The following is a 16,914-nucleotide window of genomic DNA, read 5'->3' on the forward strand; positions in this document are numbered from 1 at the left end:
CCTTCAACGTGATGTAAGTTGGTTGTTGTAGACTCAAGTCCTAACAAAGCCGTAAGTTGAGTTTGGGCTCAAGCTTCACTCATCATGACCTGGAGTGAGGTCTCTTGCCGCTCTGTGGGTAGTCTTGAATTCCCTGTCTTGAAACATCAATATAAACTAATCATTTCAATGTTTAGTGATGTTTGTTACTTCTCACTTCCAGTAAGTCATCGAGCAATATGGGACTACTTGATTAGGGAGCAACATCAGTTCTTTCTCTTGAAAAATTACTGATTTCCCTGAGCTAATCCCCAGGGACAGCTCTGCTTGGCAGTGTGTTCATTATCTACTCCGCTATGACATTGCCCTTCCCAAGATGGGACAGTTCAAGCTCGTTCTGACAGTTGCAGCTTCAGTCTTTGGTAACCTGCGTGGAAACCGCAGATCCGTTCCTAAAATGTTGTCATGTCCCAGTGCCTTCTGAAAAAGGAGTTCAAAGCCAAAGTGGCTGCTTATGGTGCAGCTGTTTCCAGGACCCCTAAAGGAAAGGAGGATGAGGAGTGAGGAGTGGTAGATGGAAAACAAAGCTGATGTCGGGGAGAGAAGGAAATGTGGAAGGACTGGGTAAGTCATATGGCTTTAGGACAGCTCAACCCAGGAGAATCGATTGAGGTTGGTGCCAGTGGATCTTGAGAGGCAGTGAAGACGCAGTCTCTGTCTTCTGGTTCTTCAGTAGCTTAACCAGTGGCCAGTCACCGTTTTGCTTCCAACAGAAGCTTTTGGTCAGTCGCTTAAGTGTAATCTTGTCAGTCCCTGAAAGAGAGCACAAAAACTGGTTCAGTTTGTTTGTGAGGTAGGCTCCCCCCTCAAAAAAAAAACAACCCCAAAACAAACAAAAACCTCCCCCAACAAAACCAACCCCAAAAAAATCCAACAAAACAACAACCAAATAAAACCCCAGCTTACAGTTCAGTTTGGAACCAGGAATTAAAGGTACGTGCTTTTGATGTTCCCTCTGTCACCCGTACCAGAGGTGGCTCCAAGTTCCCTTTTCCTCCAACCCAAGCAGGAGTGCTTTATGATTTGTGGGTAGTGCTCAGTTACAATTGCAGCATAAGCAAGTATATCCCAAGCTGTCTCTCTCTAACCTCGCAAATACAGCAGTAAAAGATACAGTGGAACAGGACTTTCTGAAGAGGGAGCAGGTGCCCTTTGGGGACTGTAGGAAAGCCCTGGTGTGACTGTCCCGCTAGTAAAATCTCACGTGAATTCAGGTGCTGGTTCTGCTGCTGGCTTGTCCTGACTGCAAAGTGGACCTTCTGTTCCCAAAAGCAGTCGCTGGTGCGGCTGTGACCCAGCATACAGCCTGCCTCTCCCCGGGGCCAGGCTGGGAAGAGCAGCAGGGTGACAGCCACTGGAGGCATTACTTTGGGACTACATGCACAAAGCAGAGCCGGATGAATAGGCAGTCCCATTTCTGTCAAAACTACTTGAAAAGAATGAGTTGTGAAGACAGTAGGTCCCGTGACATCATCTGCTTTTTTCAGAGGAGGGAGGTTGAGGAATGACTTCTGATCTAAATGCTAAACTAGAAGAAGCTGCAATGTATAAATATTTAACCATTTTATCTTTATTTAGCATGGCTGGAGGCTCTGTTGTACAATGGCCTGCAAATGTTAAGATAGTCCGCGCAGTTTATATGGATTGGGTAAACTGAAGGAAAGCAGCCTAGGCTGACTGATTGGCAGTCGGCGTAAATTGTTTGTGACTTGCCCAAGTTCATGCAGAAAAGAAGTGGCTGAGAAAAAAAGACAGCACAGGTCACCCAACCCTGTACTTCCGCCATAAAACAATCTTTAAATCAGTTGGTACGGCCTTTAATGAAATCCACCCTACCCTTCTGTTTCTAATTAGAGGAAAGTGGGGGAAAAAAAAGCCCCAAATAATTTATATGTGAAAAAGACCTCTGGGCACATCAAACTTTCTCAGTACCATAAAGATTTGTACTCATGTTCTTTAATGAGTTGTGCGGTGTTTGTAACTACTGAGGCCTTTGCTTCCATTTGCTTTGTGGAAGACTGTTCCAGACCTCCCTCTATGAGTTCTGGGGATGTAATGCTCTGCTGAAGTGGTTTTTTTGTGGCCAATTTATATCCCACTTAAAATTTTGCTTAAATTCCTTTTATATAAGTGGTGAGGCGCCTAACTTGGTCCATTATACTCACACTCCTATGTTATGCCCATAAAAAAAATACTTTCCACTGTTGTGGAGTACATGCATGTGACCAAGAGCTTGTGTGACCTTTTATACTTTCAAATAAATGCCAGGCTACTCCTCCAGAAATGATCATTTTGGAGATGCAGTGGCACCTGTGAGAAGAAATGCAGATGTAGATGCCAGCCAAGATGCCTTGCTGGTTTTCGTTCATTACAGTATGAAGGCAGCATGTGGGCCAGTGGGCATTTCACAGAAAGTGAGATCCACAGGTGTAGTCTGAAGGGGAGAAGGAGGAATGGCTTCCCAGCATTGAAAGGGGAAACCACTGCTTCCCCCCACCCTCTTGTTACAAATTCGAATGTCATAACATGATTAATGCAGCAGCAGGACTCGGACTTCACAAGAACATGCTTCAGTGACTGGAGAGCACGCTCTCCTGCCAGCTGTCCGTGCTTTTCTTCCTGCTACCAGTGCCTGCCTAGGGGAGGTGAGAAAATAACACCCTAGCCGTCTCCTGTCCCTGGAACATAGCTCCACCTGCACTGTGCTGACAAGACTCTGAATGCCTTGATTAGTAGGTGGTGTAAACCCGTGTCTTAATATCATCTGCAGTAATTAAGGAGACATGGGAGGGTGGCAGCGCTTTCTGCAGCGTTTCGGCGCACACCATTAAGAGCAGTTGCCTAACATGACTCTCTGGGAGAGCGAAGGGTGTGAGTGGAGCCAGTTGAAAGATCTCCCTCCATCAGTGGAAGGCGGGTGAGTTGGCAGTACCTGATGGCAAGTGTTGCCGGTCACCGTGCCTGTCCGTCAGAACAGTCATGTCATCTCCCTGTCACCCAAGTGCAAACTGCACGTTTGCTGGGATGACGAAAGGACGCGCTGAAAACCTTGTGTTATTTGTCCACGATGCTGACAAATGGCACTGGCTATGGCTGGGGTGCGTCTGTGTGACTTGGAGACAGCAGGCGCAGGAGAAATGAAAAACCAGAATTTAGAGATACTGCAGCATTCATGAAAGGCCAAGATGTAAAAACTCTGTCATAGCAGGAATCCTTGTAATACGGTGTTGACTGTTACCCTTTCAGCACAGTGAATGGTAATAGCTTCTGCTAAACGTTTTCCAAATGCAACTGTTGGAATGAAATGCAGGAATATCCAGCATCATGCTGTTGGGAGATGAATTCTGCCTTCTGACCTGGCAATTTTTAAGATGAACGGCAGGAGGTGTTGGGGGTGGGCGAGGGGCGATCTCTCAGCTTTTTAATCTGTTTTCTAGTTTTATCATAATATACAAAGAAACCCTAAAATGCTTTTTTGTTTTTTTCCACTTTCCCATCTAGAAATTAAGGCCCTGAGGAGTGTTGCGAAATGTGACCGTGTTGTAGAAAACTGTCCTTCCCTTCCCTGAAAAAAAATTCTTTTCCTGGGTGAGAGCTCTGGCATCGGGGTGGCGCTGGGCAACTGCTGCTTTCAGCACAGTGAGACCCGATGACAAGGTTTGCAAAGCAGAGCAGTAAAAATCTCGCCAGTGATCGGTGTCTCCTGTCAACTGCAGAAGTCTCGGTGTCACCACTCTTGGTTGAGCATTAACACACAACCCTTGGAGCAAGGGGAGCCCAGCTGAGACACAGGAAAAGTATTAGTGTTGTTAACATGTTATTGTTTACCGGAGCCTGGAAGGTCTCGTCCATGTCAGGCCTTTTGGGTGGTGGAGAAGTTTTATTAAAGGGGAAAATAGTAGAGGGTTTAATGTCATGTGGGGTTTTGCCTTTGAAATAGCACAGGTTACTGTTTTGTTGCTTTTTGTTAATAGTTTTAGTGTTATGCCTACGCTGCTTTGCATCTGCCTGCCACGGTTGCTTTGTTTCAGCTGCGCAGTGCAGAAGGCTCTCGCTGAAGCGTCTTAGTCCCTTTGGGGGCTAAGGGGAAGGCAGGCTGTTTGAACAGCCTCTCAGTGACCTGAAAAACGGGGTGGAAATGCTTGCTAGGCTTTGTCTTTTCACTTTTTTTTTTTTTTTTTTTTTAAAAAAAAAACCACAACTCTGCTGCAATGTACATAGAAAGCCCTGGGGGAACTTCTAAAGGATTTTACTCAGTTCGTTTCTTCTCTTAGAAACTCACTTTCTTCCTCTTAAGCACAAAGGTAGTGTTGATCTTTTATTTTTTTTAAAATTGCTTAATAACATGACCTATATCCTGCCCCTTTCAACCTGCTAGAGTGCCTAGTCATCTGAGTTCATGAGCAAATTAACACCACAAATTAACAACTGTATTCCATGTCCCAAGATAAGTTTACTGTGTTTTGCAGAATCCTTGGTTTCACGCAGGTGCTTTTAAAGAGGTAGAAACAAACAGGCATGCTGTCCATTTTGCATTATACCGTGGTGCTGTTGGCAATATGTTTAAGACGTGACACTGATTTAGGCTTGACTAAGAGATACTGTTAATTTATTTTGAACTTCACTTTGCATTTTCGTACATTAAAAAAGGCATTGTGGGTGGTGTAAGTAGCAGTAGGTACTGTTGTCAAAGCCCAATACACGTAAAGAGTCTGGTCCATAAGCATTTAAGGTGCTTGTGGTGTAGTGTAGTATCTCCATGCTTTGATTTCTTGATGCAGAAGCTGTAAAATTCATTGTGGTGTGGAGACTGAAGGGGACTACTCAAGGAAACCACCTCTGCTGCTGGCTGAAAGCTTTCCGCTGCGATGGCAGGGGACTGCATTAGAGGGCAGACCAAGACAAGGAGTTTGATAGGCAACAGCCATCCCCTGCCAGTGGTTTGTTGGCTCTCCCCTGGCGCTGGGTGGGAAGTAGTGAGACCTTGACCTTCAGGCCTTGGCCTCGGCGAGCATTTCAGTCACCTCTTCAGGGAGAGGGCCGCAGAGAGTAACTGCAGCGCCAGGACTGATTATGTTTTTTTATTCTTATCACCTACTTAGTCCTCCTGAAGTCTCGCCTTTGCAATCATTTTGGTTAAGCATGGGACAGTGAAAAGCAGAGACAAGGAAGAAAAGAAGTACAGTTTAGCAAAAAAAATATTATTTAATGAGGGAGGATGGACACAATATAGGGATTGTTCAAAGACAGTAAGCTAGCACGGCTGCTTTGGGGTGACCCGTTGGACAAGTGACAGTCCACAGCCACCAAACCGCCAGTCGCCCATTCTCCCTCATCCTGCCGGGACTGGAGAGGCCCGCGGGGGCAGCGTACCCCTTCTGCCGCGGGCACTGTCCCCCTCTTCCCCTCGCACCGCAGCGGATCGGGGCTATAACCAGCCTATTTTCGCCCGTCCCCACACGCCCCGAGCAGCGCGGGGTGCGCGCCCGCCACCCTCCCCTTCCCCTCGGCCGGCGGTTCCTCAGGGCGGCGGGCGCCCGTTAACGCCCCGCGCACGCGCCCGGCCCGCCAGCGCCGTCCCCCCGCGCGGCAGCGCCGCCTCGCGCAAGGCCCCGTCTCCTCCCCCAGAATGCACCGCGCTAGGCAGCCTTTGAAAAAGCGGCGCGGCTCGTTCAAGATGGCGGAGCTCGATCAGCTGCCTGACGAGAGTGAGTAGCCACCCGTGCCGCCGCCGCCCGCCCGCCCGGCACTGCCGCCACCCCTTGCCCCCGCCTCCCTCCCCACAGCGGGACACCCGCCGCTGCGCCCCGCCGCCGGCCCGCCTCCCTCCCTCTCGTCGTGGGCGCTGTGCGGGGCCGGAGCCCGAGCCTCCTCCCTGGCAACCGGGCCGGCCCGGCTCTTCCCCCCTTTACCCCCCCCCGCCGCCGTCGCCCCGTCGCCGCAGCCCCTCCCGGGCGAGGCCCCGGCCCAGCCGGTGGGGTGGGGAGGGCGGCGGGCGAGGAGAGCTTCCTCCCGAGGGTGCGACCCCCGTTGCCCTGGGGGGTTGCCGGGGCCGGGCCCCCCCGCCCCGCCCGGGTGAGGTGGCGGGGCTGACCGGGCGTCACCTGCCGGGCGGGCGGGGTGCGGGGCAGGGGTGCGGGAACCGGGAGGCGGGCGGGGAGGGGAGGGCAGGGCGTGAGTGAGTGTGCGGGGCACACCTGACAGCCTGCCCTGCCTGTGGGGGCGAGGGCGGTGCGGGGGAGGGAGCGTCCTGCCCCGGGGAAGGGGTGAGCAGCCCTGTGCTCCCGTCCCTCCTGTCGTCCTAGGGGGGAAGGAAGACTTCTGTGTGCGCAGGGTGTGCTGTGTACAGTGTGAGCACCTCTGAAGGACTAGGGGGGCTAGGGCATGCACATTGCATCTAGGGGGCACTGATAAATGCAGAGGGAAGAGCTCAAAGACCCTGCATTGTCTGTCAGTAGGTGAAAGCTAGCTGTATAGCAAGACAGTATGAAAATAGATGCTTGTGTACATACAGACTTATACGCCTGCATAGGGTTTGTGTGAACGTTGTTTTCGATGCACATGGGGATTAAGTGCAAACATGAGTGTACATGGGAAAGATACATGTGTTGCTGTATATATCGATTCATGCACAAGGTACTTGAGTGCTATAGAAGAGGACGTTATTTAATATAAAATGTGTCTACATGCTACCTTGATATGTCTTCTTACAAAGAATGCAATAGAATTTAGGAAGACCGAGTTTTTCAAGTGGATAATTGAAGGTGCCTGGTATGCCAGAAAGTGAAAATGTGAAGGGCAATAAATAGGGGCACGTAAAGGAGAAATCGGTCATGTTCTCATGTGCTTTCTTTGTGTTCTTCAGCAGCGTTGGAAGTAATTGGTGGGACAGTTTCTGTGTGCTGCGGCTTCTAGATTAATTGTGTCCATGTGCCACAAGACACTAAGCTGCTTGCTGAAAGAAAAAGGCAAGGATTCCTTGATAACCATCAGCACCTAATAGAGCTCTAAGCTGAACGGGAGGATATACCTAAAAAAAAAAAAAAGTAATGGGTTTAGCCCTTTCTGTATTGCTGTCTTTCCTTTACCCTATTACCCTTTTGCTTCTAGTGTTACACTAAGCTGCAGTAGTGATCTTCCGTCTGAAAAGCCACAAGACAGAGAACAGCATGAAATCAACAACTGATATCTATCGTATGCTCTCATAATCACTGCTGGATTTTCAGTTCTGTCACTTACAACTGAAGACAGCATCTAAGTAAAGGAGATCTAAAGGATGACAGAGGAAAGGGTGGATTTTGTGTGGGGCAATTTGGAAGGCTGAGACAGCTTTTGTCACAGAGATGGTGCACAAGGTAGAAATAATGAACAAGGTGGAAAAAAGCCAATGTGAAGGTATTGCTTAGATAGATCATATATGTGCAATTACATACAGGCCTAAGTCATGCGTATGGATACTTGCAGATGCTGCTTGTATATAACTGTTGGTTCTGCGCATTCACTGTAGTTATTTAGAGAGCTATTTCAGCAAGGAAAAGGTGATGTGTGAATACACATCTGTAAATTCACGAGAGCTCTCTGGAGAGAGATGTCTGTTGTTGGAAGTGATTTATGGAGACCTGGTAGAGAAATGCCCCTCTACTGTCGGTAGATACTATGGGCTCTACTCTTTTGAGGAGAAAAATAATTTTCTTATTTTTCCATTGAGATTTTGTTCTATCAGTCTATGTGTGGAATCCATTGGCGTTTATTTGATTAGAATGCAGAGGAGATTTACTGGGGAAGGGGGCTTCTCCTCAATGGCTTGACCGTGTAGCCTTGTAGATTATATTGACAGTAGTCATGACGTAGTTGAATTTTGATAATGGTTTCAGTTTAGTGGTTTTAAGTCCTTATAGAAAATTACTCAGTAATCACTGAATTATTGAGCAATTTAGGAAAATACATAGACTAATAACCATTTCTTTCTCAAAATTATTCTATTGTTTTATGACTATTGCTTTAAAAAAGACAAAAAAAACCCCCAAAACCAAATCCACTTGCTTCTCGGACATCCAGGAAGCTTTAAATTTATTTCGGAGTCTGTCACTTACTATCTGTTGTTGTTCTGTATACAGCTCTAGCAGAACTGAGCTTATATAAAGCATTGTAAAACTTCAAATGAAACTGTAAATATGTGCCAAACCAAAACTGGGCATTTAGTAGTTTCAATAAATGTACATACTAGAGGGTAGACTTACATTTTTGATGACAGTTTTGTGCATCACCATCCAAGTTCATGAACATACCAACTATTCTGTACCAGAAGATTCTCAGAGAGAAGTGACTCAAAGCTAAAATATGGCTTCAAACTATGGTGGGTGGGTCTCTGTTACAACTCTGACAACTGTCAGGAGAAAAAATGGTTAATATCCCTACATGGTATGTGTCATTGTTTTAACCAAACAGATTTATAAAGGATCATCGTAACTGACACTCTGTTTGGTACAGCTCAGTCATGTACACTGTACCATATTAGAATCTGATTAACGTAAGTCATGGATGAACTGAGACAACTGTAACTAATAATTAGCAATGTTTTATTGCTTATTGGGTTTACATTCCCTCTTCACTAGAATGGACGGTGTTTAAGTTACTGTTCTTGCTTTTGCCTTACCCATTTTCCAGAGAAGCATTTCATGTGTTTCAAGAAGTTAACATAAAGTATGAAAAATAATTTTTTTTGTCTCTCTGATACCTTTATATTGCCTACAGTGACATCAGGAAGATTTGACAGGTGCGTTGCTTCACCCATAACCAATACTAGAGTAGTGCGTGACTCAGTTTCACTCAGGACTGTTCAGACCCTTGCCAGCAGTGTCATTGTTATAGTACCTGCTCAGCAGGTGAAGCAGACACAGTGTGTATTATGCTTCCTCTGTGCTGACCTTGCTCCCAAGGTTTGTATTTAACTCAGTTTGGTGCAGGTAGGGGATGTTTTGGGGTTTTTTTCATCAAATAGAGGGGGAGCTTAATTTTTTCTCTAGTGTTCATGAACTGCTAGAAATGTGAAAGTTTCAAAGAGGGTTTGCCTTGTGCTTCCATTCCTATGCTTTCCAATTTTGGTGAATTGGACGTTTTTAAATTACACTGTAACTATTGCCATACATAGTTCTTTCATTTCCAGTCCCGTACTTAAAATGAAGGTATAAACTTAGTGCTGACTGATTTAACACTGACTTCATGCGGCTTTCAGTCTGCAACTTAATTTATAAGGGATAATAACAGTAAGCATTGCAACATTGTTTTTGGTCTCTTCCGTAGCAGTATAAAAATAAGTTCCTAAAAAAGTTAGAATAGTTCATGACTACCAGACTTTCAGATTTATGTATAATCCCTATGAATTTTCTCCAGCATATTTTATAGTAAAGTAGTAGGCCATAACTGAATTTTCACATAAAAAGAATTGTAAGTAAACGCAGCATACTCGGTGACAAGAAAACTGAAATTTCGCAGTGTGGTAAGAACCGTGCAGTTTCACTTTCAAATTGGAAATCTGCTTAAGTGGAATTTGTCCCAGAGTATTCTAATAGCATGTATTTGCCCTCTGCCAAGTTCTGTAGTGCAACTGGGGAGTGAATATTCCTTAACCCAGGAGGGAGATAAATGTAATGCACATAGTTGACTCTCATAATATGTGCTTATTTTATCTGCTAAAGTTATTATTGTTCCATTCTTTAAGGCTGACATTCTGTCCTTTTGAAATGGGTAAGAGAGTTCACAGTGACAACCTAAAAAATGAAGGAGATGGCAGTCCATAAGTTTACATGTGTTTCTTGTATCTGAGGCGTTTTCTTACTAATGTTGCCAGGGGAGAGGGATATAGTAACCTGGGATGGAGAAAAGTTCTGTGAAGAAAGAACAATTCCGTGGCAAATCCTGTAGCTGAAAGATGCCGGAATTGCAGAAGTCCCCATTGCAGAAGTACTTCCAATACTAATCATTGGATTTATATTCTGGAGACAAAATTCGATTCTGCAGACTGTTGGGTTGGTGCCCGATGAGTGAGTAATTTTAGTCAATACATTTCCCCTCCCCTTATCTCCTGGTAATTTTGCAGTGGAGGTAAGTGGTGGGCAGTTTTCCTGCTGCAAACCAGATGGCTATCTCTGTCTGCCTCAGCAGAGGGAAAGAGTTGATTGCATTGGAGTGTGAATAACGCTGTCCTGAGTCTTGCTACTCGTCATAGCAATCTTATTTGTGGATTACTCGGTTATGAAGTACACACAGTAAAGCTGAGGCGAGACTTCGATAATGCAGACAACACATGCAAATGTGACTAGAAGACTCTGCTAGTCCTGGTAGAGGCAGAGATCTGCAGGCAGCAGAATGGGCAAAGCTGCCTCTTGGTGCATTCTTTTGCCCAAGCAAGTCTGCATGAGGAGGATGGCTAGGATCAGCTCTGTAAAAGTGAGAGTGAGATGCCATTTTTGACAGAAGTGAAAGCATGCTTAGCTAACTAAATGATCATCAGCACGGGGACGCTGCCAGGAGTAAACTGCTGAGGTACCGCGGAGTGCGGTGTTTGTGTGTTGTATGTAGACAAACACCAACAAGTGGCAGGTGAATCCGAGAAAGAAGCCAGACTGTAGTAGTGATGGATGTCAAAATGTTAACCTTTTACAGCACAAATACTAAAAACAGTAGTATATTGCTGAATATCACATATTGCTAGACATCGCAATGTCTGTACTGTATCTAGGGGCTTGAGTTTTAGAACAGGGAGAAGCAGCGAAGAGGGACAAGGATCTTTCTGCAAGGCCATTTATCGCATGGGTGGAGGCTGCAGCATAAGGGCGGCACTTCATGCAGAAATCATTGTCTTTACCCCCAGCACAACCTTAGGCTGTGGTTCACAGGCACCCTGCCCCTGCACAGCCAGTTGCTCTGCTCTGGTGCCTTCCTGGATGGCTGGAGGAGGGATGTGGCACACCTCTGCCACTCCCATTTTCCAGTCCCAAGGGGCCACAAGGCCAAGCACCACTGTGCTGTGGACATTTGAGGCAAAAAAATCAGCAGAACTATATGAGAATACAGCATTTGAGAGAAGGCTCAAGATTAGTCCAGTGGCTGCTAAACAGTACCCACAACTAATAATTTTGTGATTGTTTGTGCTGCATACCTTTAAAATTGTATGTTACCATGGTATCAGCATATTGTCCATCATGAGAATGCAGTGTTTCAAAAGGAGGGCTTTGGTATTGTGGTTGTCGTCTGCACGAGTCCTGTAAAAGGGTTCATATGGCTGAAAAACTGACTTCCATCCAGTAGTTAAATTAGGATTCTGAAATACACAAATGTCAGTTTGTTAGTGGGCTCATAAGGTGAGGGAAATACTGGTTCATACTTGAAGCTAGAAATTATTGTTCATTTATTTATTTATTTACCTCTTCAACAAGCCCAAAGTTTTGAGGGAGCTTCAAAGCTACCCGAAGTGACTTTTTCCTCTGATGCATGCTTTTTATACTTTCTAAGCTTTCCTGAATAAGCTGTCCTTTTAGTGGCCATCACTTGAGATGCTTCCTCTGCTGAAACAACTTGTGCCGTAGTTGTGTAGATGAATGATCTCTCAGAGGGCTAATGACTCAATCTATAATAAAGGCTTGTTTTTTTCCCTTCTTCTCCATGAATTTCCTTTGTCACACATTTTTAGTGCCAGCGATGTAGTTTAATTACATAGGTTTTTGAGGTAGTCATGCAACTGATGTTAAAATAACTGCTCACCTGTGCAGAATTTAGACAAAATAGTTTGAAGATCTGGAGAGGAAATGTTTTACGTTATGTAATCGCTTATCTGAACCCTAGAATTTTCTATATTGATTTACATGTGTCCCTTTGTGCCCACACATTAGTAAAATCGGTGCTATGGAACGTCCCTTTGGTTACTTGTAACATTTTTTCTTTTTCAAAATTGTAATCAGCTGTTAAAAATTCGTTAAAAAAATTTGAAAACACTTTCACATATGTAGTGTGCTTGTCTGTGTTTCTGTTTTAAGATCAGCTGTTGAAAAGCTGTATTTAAACTGCTTTGCTTCATGTTAGCACTGAAAATATACATCAGGGCATCCACAGCTGCCCGTGTTGAATTGCAGTCAGACTCCACCTCTTTTGTTCAGTTATGGTATTTTCAAATGGGGAGAGGAGGATCGATGCTTGTTTGTAAACTTAAACCCAACTTTGATTTTTGAAAAGGAGAAAAGTTTTGGTGCTTTTTTCCCATACCTCAAAGCCTATCTCCACATCAGAAATACTTTTTGGAGGGCAAACCATCAGAGTTCCTTAAGTCTGTTCCTACTGGCAGAGCAGTTAGAGGAGGCTTTTTAGGTTCTCTTCATGGCAATCCCCTGTACATGCTCCCTTGTGCTGGGAGAAGGAGTTTGGGGCTAGAGGAAGGATTCCTGGTGGCCGCTGGCTCGGGGAGCTATCCACCCACCGGGGCCCCACCGTCAGCTGCTGAAGCCGATGGGGTTCCTTGCTAGCCTAGCGTGAAAACATCAGGGTCCTTATCGTGCTAGACTTGGTGGACTTGAGGTTATTCTAATCTTGATTGATTTTTCTTTAATTTGGTTTTACATGGACTTCCTGAAAATCACTTCTTGCAAGTGTTATAAAACACATAAATACACCTATTCCTGACTCTTCATTACTAATGAGCTTCCTGTTATCTTACTATTAAATGCCTCATCCTCTAGCACACAGTTATTTTTAGTGCACATCTGTGGTGCACATATTTTACTGATATTTTTTTTTTTAAGGCCAGAAAATGCCATTATAATCGTCTTACATTCTTCATTAAGCATGCTAGGATACTTGTGTTTGGAGTTTCTGTGCATCAATTCCATGCTTCCTTTTTAGCTATAGTTTTCTCTTTAAAAATAGATGCAAACTTTGTTTAAAGATTTTGAAGGATAGAGAGCTCGGCATGCCCTTTCTTAGTGTAGTTACATAAAATCTGTTAAACTTTGTATTCATTGCTATCCTGAACTAATCCAGGGTCATTTTCTAACAAATCTAGTTATGCCTTGCCTTGTAAAAAAAGGCTGCAGAGCTATTTACTGTCTAAATTATCTTCCTTTGTAGATACTTGTGATCAGTGCAGATCTTGACCTTCTTTGGGAAGAACAAGATTGGAGTGTCTTGACTTTCTCGCAATAAGGCATGTTTTTTAGATCTTCTAATCTTTCTCCTAGTTCTGTTCTGAATCTTTTCCCGATTTTCAAACTTAGCCAAGTGTGAACAGTGTGTTCAAGTAATTAATTTACTAACAACATATGCAAAGCAATACTCAATAGGATACTAAGACAAGACTAAGCTAATCGTACGGTTTGCACCGGAATAGTATGCCAGCGTAGGCTACCAAAAGCAGGTCTTCTAATTCCTGAGCTGCTGCTGTGGTGAGCTGTCTGTATTTCCTTCCTAGGTCGAGGTCTTTTTTCACTCTTAATACTAAGAAAGTCACCTCCCTGATTTTGGTTGGAATACTCTAAATGATGCCTAGGCCTTATTTCTTCCTTTCCACCTGTTTTTTTATAGTGTTTGATGTTTGTAGAAGTGAAATCTGTGTCATTGTCATAATAGGTATTTATGCTCAAGCAAGTGTGTATATTCTACTTTAATCTCGTATATTTATAATTAAAATGCTGGTTAAAAAGACTGCCTATAATTATATATTTGTTATGCAGAACAGGAGCATACAAAATTACTGGCATTTAATGTGAGGCTGGGATATTATAAATCTAATCCTTATTTTAACTGAAGTTTTTGATAGTTTTAAAAACTTTGCAGCTTTTATAGTTTTTGAAATGCTTTTATCTTATTAAATGCTGGTTGATTTTTATTGTAACACATTATTGCTTAGAAGACCATCCTAGTTTCTGGTTTTGTGTCCTTGGTAGTATGTACAATACTGCCAAACTAAATGGAAAAAGCAGGGAGGTGTACTGTATTCCTTTAAATTTGGTGTTGTTGCAGGTAGCCCCTAAAATCAATACATAAGAACTTGAGAGGAAAACCCATGTATCATATTGTTGCCCTTAAGGTAAAATTAAGGTTTTTTTAAGGACATCTCCATTGTCATTTTGATATCCTACATGTATTCTAATGCTTTAGGCTACAGAAGTGGTGGTGTTAATAATCTGCAACTTGTTACGTTAAAATACTTTAGTTTAACTTTGAACTTGCCTACATCAGGATTTTCTTATTTGAACACTTGTATTCCTAAATAAAGATGCCCTTTTCCAGTTACGTTACTTTAGTTGCAGGCTAAGTGAAAACAAATGAGCAGCCTTATTCTAGTATGCGTCTGTTAAAAATTAACTATCCCATGTGGAAAAGTCCTTGGTGACTAATGCTGTTTTGGAGTGGTAATCTTACAAAGCTAGAAGGTAGTGCAGTACCACTCTGGTATCCATCACTTAGAGAAGTTGTTTCTGTTCCTGTTGTTTCTGAGGCTGGTCATCTAATGCCCTGCTCTACTGACCCATCATCAGTCTCACAGGTGAAGCATCTGAGTTTGATGGTTAGCAAAGGATCTCGGGCACTTTCAGCTATGAGATTCACACCAATCCCCATATAAAGCTTTGCAACCTCTTGCTGAGTTGTTTCATTTCCGTTGTTGACATACTCACCCTTGACTTAATTGACTGAACTTCATTCATATGAGCAAGGTGGTCAAAAAAAAAAGAGGGAAATGATTATATATTCAGTCTTACAGATGAAGTGCCTCAGATCTTTCACAATAGTGATCCATTCTGAAAAGCCAGCATCTCCTCCACTTGACAGTCCTGATGACCCTGGTTCTTGCCTCTCCATCGCCAATGACATCTATTTTCCCCATGTTCTTAAACTGTGTGTACTTATTAATCCCTGCACACGTTTCCCGCTGTCCCTTGTGTTAATGTATGGGGGACACTAGTTCTTCATTGTTCTTAGTGTTCAGGACTGCATTCTTAGTTGATAGCAGGATACCCATGTATTTATGCAAGCACGATGTACGGTATCTGATTATTAGTACGAGGGGAAAAAAAAAAGAAAAGGCTTTAATCCTGTGATACCTTAAGCTTACAGTTTAGTTACAAGAGCTGAGTTCATTGTGAATCAGATCATCATAGAAGCATGTTCCTGTACCGGTCACTGTTAGGTTTCCAACACAACAAAAGTGATATCTCAGAAAAGAAATGTGCGAGAAGGGTAACAGTATAGCCCAGGTTTATCACCTTGTTTTTGATATGTAAAACCATATGTGTTAGCTGTTGTGGATTTGAACAACTTGGGATATGCTAGAGGGGAGGCTCTCTAAACCGTCAGGGAGTTAAAACTAGTTCCATTTCACATCTTAAACTGTTTTGTGGGGTTTTTTAATTTTTTGAAAATAATAGAAACTTTTTTATTGAATTTTTTTTTTAACATCTAGCATAATAAGATATCAGCAAACAAAATAATATGATGAAAAAATAAGAAATGTAGGGGTTGGTTTGCCATTGCTGCACCTGTATTCTCTTCAACAGTCTACCCCAAAGCAAAATGCTCTGTTCCCTGAGAAGGGACAATAATTCATTTTTTGTCTCTGTGATATTCCCTGAAACATAACTGCATAGAGGCAAGGATCTCTGGCACTGTGAAGTTTGTGTGGTTAGGACCCAGATACAGGGCAGCCTGTAGGAATTTCCAGACCTTTGGAGTCAGAAGTGTTCTTGGAACAGCAATTCCAAAGAGAAGCTGAAGGAGGGAGTGGGGAAAGCGAGGAGAAAAAGAGGATGCAATGCAAGATGGAGTGGCTGCAACACTGGAACGTAACTGGAAAGATAAAGTTGATTTGAGAGAAAAGCATGAATCTGTGGAAGCATTGTCATGCAGAAATATCTTTCCCCTCTGCTAATGTAGTGGCTTCAAACAACTGATTCTTAGAGAGACACTTGAAAACTCCAGAGTATGAAGGCCGTAGTCAGTTTTGTCCTGTTTGGCCTGTCCAGGCCCAGTTTTGTCCTTCCTGGCTCAGAAGCACTGCAGAGGTCCTACAGATGCAGTGGAAGGGGAACAGTGAAATTTTGATGGATGTGTTGCACAGTTTGAACAGTTCAACCAAACTAAAGGTTCCGTCTGCATTTATAGTATCCGCATCTGCTGCCTTTCTGAATAAGGAGGTTCCACCAGGGGGCAACTAACTAGCCATCTCCCTACTTGAGAACCAAGTTTAGAGAGCATAAGCTACTGTTTTCGTGGAAATTTTTGGCATTGAAGAATTCTGAATTTGTAGAAATAATTAAAAAAAAAAAGTAGTATTCGTTACAGTTTCCTTGTCAGTTGTATAATATATTTGCAGCTGCATCAAACAAGCAGCCACATGGAAGTATGTAGTTTGGACATAAAGCTTGGTCAGAATTTGCTGTGTTAAACAAAAGTGCTAGCATCTGAAGCTGTTTTGTAGATGTGAAACTAAAGGAAAAAAAACCAAAACATGAATATGCTTTCAAGATTTATTGGGTAATAAACATATAATGCTATACTTTGTGCTATGGAGGGCGCACTGGGTTCACTCATTCAGCTGTGAAAGATTTAATATTAAATTCCACTTTCTGCCTAAGAATTAATTAAGAATGAATAGACTGTGCATAGGTTGTATGGTCTGAAATAACTTATGATTTATGTGTACTTTTTGATACATTGCAGGTTCTTCAGCAAAAGCACTTGTGAGCTTGAAAGGTGAGAAATTAATGTGTTATTTACTTGTACCCAATCTGACTTTCAGGTATTAGTTTCTGGCTTCAAAAAGTTCAAGAAAATAACACTGAAGAAGGGGTGGGTTTTTTTGTTGAATTATGCTTGGGTTTATTGTGG

The 16,914-nt window shown here is 43.4% G+C and overlaps 1 protein-coding gene across 3 annotated transcripts in view; it reads left to right on the forward strand.

Moving 5' to 3' along the window:
• The first annotated feature begins 5,668 nt into the window (after nucleotides 1-5,668).
• LIN9 (lin-9 DREAM MuvB core complex component) overlaps nucleotides 5,669-16,914 on the forward strand; it is a 41,711-nt gene continuing 30,465 nt past the window's right edge. For 2 of the 3 annotated variants that reach the window (XM_054196608.1, XM_054196609.1), the window contains exons 1-2: nucleotides 5,669-5,747; nucleotides 16,747-16,779. In XM_054196608.1, the coding sequence (XP_054052583.1) occupies nucleotides 5,669-5,747; nucleotides 16,747-16,779 (112 nt within the window). The remainder of the gene's footprint in view (nucleotides 5,748-16,746; nucleotides 16,780-16,914) is intronic. The other variant, XM_054196613.1, reaches the window with a different exon arrangement.

The sequence above is a fragment of the Rissa tridactyla genome, chromosome 3 (assembly GCF_028500815.1).
Source record: "Rissa tridactyla isolate bRisTri1 chromosome 3, bRisTri1.patW.cur.20221130, whole genome shotgun sequence".
In the NCBI taxonomy this organism is placed as follows: Eukaryota; Metazoa; Chordata; class Aves; order Charadriiformes; family Laridae; genus Rissa; species Rissa tridactyla.